Source organism: Carica papaya, chromosome 9, assembly GCF_054855325.1.
Source record: "Carica papaya isolate Zhongbai chromosome 9, ASM5485532v1, whole genome shotgun sequence".
Lineage (NCBI taxonomy): Eukaryota > Viridiplantae > Streptophyta > Magnoliopsida > Brassicales > Caricaceae > Carica > Carica papaya.
This window is the reverse complement of record NC_142317.1, coordinates 32,823,350-32,829,349: the sequence shown is the minus strand read 5'-3', so window position 1 is coordinate 32,829,349 and position 6,000 is coordinate 32,823,350. Positions and strand designations below refer to the sequence as shown.

At 35.7% G+C, this 6,000-nt stretch overlaps 1 protein-coding gene across 3 annotated transcripts in view; it reads right to left on the bottom strand.

The window, feature by feature from the left end:
• Window positions 1–492: 492 nt before the first annotated feature.
• PRP39-2 (Tetratricopeptide repeat (TPR)-like superfamily protein) overlaps window positions 493–6,000 on the bottom strand; it is a 32,301-nt gene continuing 26,793 nt past the window's right edge. For all 3 annotated transcript variants that reach the window (XM_088211869.1, XM_088211870.1, XM_088211871.1), the window contains exons 10-11: window positions 3,289–3,438; window positions 493–2,646 (exon numbers count right to left, since the gene is read on the bottom strand). In XM_088211869.1, the coding sequence (XP_088067995.1) occupies window positions 814–2,646; window positions 3,289–3,438 (1,983 nt within the window). In that variant the 3' untranslated portion in view covers window positions 493–813. The remainder of the gene's footprint in view (window positions 2,647–3,288; window positions 3,439–6,000) is intronic.

Sequence of the window (6,000 nt, the reverse complement as noted above, 5' to 3'; positions counted from 1 at the left end):
GAAAAATAAAAAGAGTTTCGAAAGTTATAAAACTAATCAAAATCTAAAAGATAATCCAAAAGAAATTTACAAATTTAACATCCGTCAACAATAATCAACATATAACAATCTCATTTATATTCGAAAACAAATTCTTTATAACTTGTAGCTAAACAAAGTATCTAGAACACAAAAAAGAAAGGCACAAATGGCAACATAAACAATGTCATATACTTCAATAGTAAATTCTTTATTTACTGTATTTTAACGTTTCTAAAGTATTTCCAAATACAAATGACAAACAACCATAGGGTGCCATAAAGATCAACTACACCCACCAATCAGCACTAAGAAAATAATATCTCATACCTTTGATATTAGCAAAAAGTGTTGTAGGGTGCCATAAAACTTTAAATGCACACATATTTGGCCCCAAGAAAATTATAAGATCTCATACATTTGACATCAATAAAAAGTATTGTATGGAGCCACAAAAATCCAATGCACCCACACTTGGCCTCCAAAAAATTACAGGGTCATATATTTGGCATCAACAAAAAGTTAAATACAAACACAAATCAAACTTCATTCTCGATTCTTCTATCTCTACTTGGTCCAAGTTCACTTCTTGTACCTTTTGATGATTTAAGTCTTACATGTACATTATGAACATCCTAACAAAATTTTGTTAAATATGCAAGTGATAAAAGAATAAAACTATTGCATCAATGAAGTTTATATACAAATTTATGCATAGGAATAAGTGAATACAAGGACACAAAAGTTATACCTCTCTTAAAACATGAACTTGTTCAGAAGCAAACATTCTTACAGTTATTTTTCCATGTCTGAAACTGCAGTTTTAGATGTCTGTAGTTCAACTTGTCTTTGTTCTTCTCCCTGTTGCCCTGGTTGTTGTGACCTTAGTTGTTGTTCTTGTTGCAGCATTGTCTGAGGATTCAATTGTTGTAGTACAAGCTGCTGCTGTTCTAATTGCTGATATTGTGGGTGCTGCAGTTGCAGCTCCTGCTGCTGCATGTAAAGGACATGCTGTTGATATGGCTGTTGCTGCTGCTGCAATAACTGTTGTTGTTGCTGCAGTTGCAACTGAGTGTATTGATGTTGTTGCAGTAATTGTTGCTTCTGCTCAAACTGCAGCTGCGGATCATACTGTTTGAATTGCTCCAGTTCTGGACGCTGAGGTGGTTGCTGTTGTGGATGCTGAGAAGATGCTTGCTGTTGTTGAACTTCTTCCTGCTGCACATAGTGTGGTTGCAATTGCAGCAGCTGCTGCTCTTGCAACTGCTGTTGCTGCTGCAGCAAAAGAACCTGTTGCTGCTGTTGTTGCTGGTAATAATAATATTGCCACATTTGAGTATATGCTTGATTATTCTGCATAGGTCCCTGCTGCTCATTTCTTTGCAGTTGATATTGAAGCATCTGCCCTTGAGGGTAAGAAACAACTTGAGACGGTATTTGACCCATAGGTGTCGAGGAAAAGTTATGCTCTTGCATATTTGTTATAGACCAGGCTGGTGGTACTGCTTGATTAGCATGAGTAGTAGATGTTGGTTGACGAGTTAGTTCTTGGCTACCTTGAGGGCCCAGTGGGTTCTCTGAATATATATGTTGATTAGGATAAACTTGGGCTGCAGGTGTTTGGGTGCCATTGTCAGGCCGTGAATATTGTTTTTCTTGGGAAACATGAAACTGTTGAGAGAACTTTTTACGTGAATTTCCAGAGAAGTTGGATTTTGATTCTCTATAAACTTTATCTGCATTGTTCCTTCGATGCCAGTTTCGACCACTTTGAATTGACGACCGTTGTCGATGAGATGCCTCTGTTACGCCAACTTGAGGGCTTGCTGTAGATGGACTATGGGTACAGGTTTGAATCTCAATGGCATCGGATGACCGAGTACACCTTGGACTTGACAAGAAATGCGCTTCCATAGTATTCTGGCCATTCGTAAGTATGCTTCCATTTGACATGCTGGTTTCTTGAGAAGCTTCCCACTTATCAGACTCGGCATGAACTGAATGTATATTTTTATCACCCTCAGAATCTAAAGAAAGTCTCTCTAGTTTAAGTGGCTCTAGATCCTGTTCGGATTTATAGTCATTTGCATGCTGAACATCATTTTCTCTAACATCTTGTGATGTTTGTAAAGTTTTAACTTCATCAGCAACTCGATCAACTGGTGTTTGAGATAACACATTCGGCTCAGTTGTATCTTCCATGGATTGTTTTAGAGCTTCAAGAGATACCTGTTGTACTTGTGCATGTGAACTACTTTCAGTCTCTCTTGATTGAAGCAGGTCAGTTGTAACCTGGTCAGAAAGAAGGTCGTGATTTTTCGGCAACTGAGATTTCTGGTCTGATCCCTTGCTAGCAGAAAAATCATTAGATTGTGTATCTTCAGCTTCTGGAAGTGATAGATTCTTGTCCTGAAGTGGAAAGTGGACTGTATCATTAATGTCACAAGCTCCTGATGGCTGCTGAGATGAAGCAATATGAGTTTCATTTTTTCCTTCTATAGTAATACTCAAGGGTCCTGTACACAGAGGTGAGCGCTTATACATTGTCATCAAAGATTGTGGAAACAATTTGAAGTGCCGACTCCAGGCCTTTCTTATATCATGAATAGTTCCGTAGAGATCAACAAACTGCAACCATTAATTTTGCATCAGTTATTTATGAATTCCGGAGCATTTGGTGGTAATAAGTATACATATACTAGGCATTACAGTTAAAAGTTACCAGCAGCAATGTGATGCAAATAGATTCGCAAAAAAATATTTCTCCAGGTACTGTCGAAAGTTATCACCATGGTCGTGTTCAATGAAGGAAGTTATAGTTGGGACAACATTTTTTTAAAAACTATCTTTCATGCCCATGTTCAATCAATCAATCAAGCAAGGTTTTCCTACAAGGCACAGCATGACAGTTTATGTTGTACCTAATCGGAAAACCTGACACACATATGTTAGGAAATATCTTTTTACTTTTCCTTCTATTAACTTTTATAGTTCATAAATTGAAAGGAAATCTTGACTTTGAGTATAACCACAACTAGATCCATGATTTTAAAAAAATAACAGATGAGTCCCTGAATATTGAAGTATATTTATCAATTTCATATGGCTTTAGCATGGTTTTTGAATCAAATAACTACTAATGGAGTTTCTATTGGAAAATGTTATATTGAAAACTGGGGATGGATAAACAGAAAACCAAAATTCTTAATGAGTGGCAGAAGCAAAAAATAAAATATGTCGCCCAATTTTTTCCTTCACAGAAGGTTTTACCTGTACATATAAGCTTGAAATGTCTTCTAAATCTTTCACAACCAAAGTGTGAGAAGCATCTGGATCAGGAGATATTTCCTTGGCTATGATAGAATCGACCATCTCCACTTGCTGAGCCCCTCCATGGATCATTACAAATTTTATTAATTCCTGAAAAAATAGTAAAATATCAAAAATTAGTCGCAACTTTTAAAATTTTTTCAAACACAATTAAGAAACTATACAAGAAGCTATCATTAATATAAGTTTTCAGTCAGCAGCAACACCCAATTAATGTATGACAAATTTGTAATTTAGCGAGAAACTGAATTTTTTTTATATTGAGAATACAACTTTTGCAAAAAGAAAAGATAAAAAAGTAATTACACCAAACTAAATCAAATCTCCATATCAATGGAATTCCTTAACCAAAATTCCTATAATTGTAGACAGATATAGTTTCCTACTAGAAGATTGAGGGGTTCCTAACCTTTCAACTCAAGCTATTAATTTTGCATCTTTCTTTCTGAGCTTGGAGATAAGTACTCGGACATTGCACTACTAAGTCTTTTTGTTAGCATATCTACAACCTAACCATTAGTGGAGACGTATAGAATGCAATCAATCCATTATCTAATTTTTCCTTCACGAAGTGCCTATCTAATTCAATGCACTTCATTATATTATGTTATACAGAATCATAAACAATTTCCATGTGAGACTTGTTGCCACAAAGTAGTTTATTAACCCTTCTAATTAGATCTCTAAATCTTCCAATATTATCTCAACTTATAATAATTCACATACTTCTTGTGTCATCATCTTGAACTCTACCTCAGCACTTGATTTAACAATCACATTCTGCATTACACATCTAGGTGACAAGATTGCCTCCAAAGAAATTAATAATTCTTAGTAGGCTGCTTACCAATTGGTAAGCCTGCATAATCGGAACCAGTATATGTCTAAAGGACTAATCCAGTATTTCTTTTGAATAGAATCCTTTTGCCAAGATTAGCCTTTAGGTAATATAGCATGCTGCAAAATGAATGAAGGTGAACCTCTATTAGATTATGCATAAATCGCCAACCATGCTCAATAATGTTTGGCCTTCTATAAGCAAGATATATAAATTTTCCTTCTAGTCTTTGGTACATCTCTCAATTTATAACTGGATCTTCATTTGCCTTTCCCAGTACGCAATTTTGCTCGATTTGTTGAAGATAAGTTTACATGCTAACTTTCCCATCTCCTTGGGACTTTGTTGTGAAATTAAGATGCCCTCTGATGAGCTACTTTAATTCCTCAAAAGTACCTCAATCTCCCAAGTTCTTTTGTCTCCAATATTCTGACTAGACATCGTCTCAGTTCTTCCTTCTCTTTCTTATTGTTTTCAATCACAATTATGTTATCGCTGTATACCAATAAAGCTGTAACTCCACTTGAATCAGAGTGTTTTATAAAAATCATATGCCCGAGGGCAAGCATTACTTTGACAAATTTTCCAAACTGAGCTCTTGGTGATTGCTTAAACGACATAGTACTTTTCTCTTAGTTTTCCCTCAAAACTCAGAGATATATCCATGTATATCTCTTCTACCAAATTGCTCTAAAGGTACATTCTTTACATAGAATTACTCCCAATAAAATTCTTATGGAATTCATTTTTACCATTGGAGCAACTGTGTCCTGATATCTCACACTAGAAATTTCTTGTATATCTCTTTCCCACGGGTCTGACCTTGTACATCCCTAGAGAACCATCCAACCTAGACTCACAATAAACATCCACCTGCATCCCACAGGCTTCTTTCCAGATGGCAGGAAACTATTTTCCCATGTTCAGTTGTTCTCTAGTGCTTGCATCCCTTCTGTAATAGCAACTTTTCATTTCTTATTAAAAAATTAATGAACAAAATAGATGTTTCAAGCATTTTCTTGTATCTTTCCTAATGGCAGCAGGAAATCCATAATCATATGCTAGTTTGAGGAGAAAGTTCGGGAACTGTATTTACCTTATTCTTAGGATTTGATGTTGAGTCTTGAACTTGCACAAAATTAGAATTCGGGTTTTCCTTTCTTGAATATACCTGCATAAATCTTATTGAATAACAAAATTTACTACTCTTTTCACAGGTGCGTGGTGTGATTAAGTAAGGATGTTAACACAAACTAATGTAATTCGGTAGGTAGTATGGGTTGGACTGGTACAAGGATGACTATGTTGGTGATGAAGTGAATTAAAAACAAGTCTCTGTCCTTATCCTCAATGGATGACAAGGACTTGTGTGATGATAAGGCAAAGTAAAATAGGATTTTTTTCTCATTAAAAATGATATAGATAGAAATAAAAGAATTACTTAACAGGTGGAAGGTAACACTTATGCCTCTTTTGGGTTGGTGACATGATTATGCACTTACTAAATCTTAAACCATTCCTTTTGTTCCGGCTACGAACATAGACCAAAGAGATGCATCAAAAACTATTGGGATGAGGTTATTTGTTGGTTTTAGACAGGGATAAAACTAAGAGAATCTCTACGTTGGTATCTTTAACCACAGAACCCAAACAATTAGGTGGTTGATGATGTAAGTCGTTATAATCATTGCTTCCTCCCAAAGGGTCGAGTCACGTTTAGCCGAAGGTCATCCTTCCTCTCAGCTACTTTTTGTTGTAAAGTATTTATACATGAGGATTTATGGATAGTTCCTTCTTTTGAAATAATCTAGTGG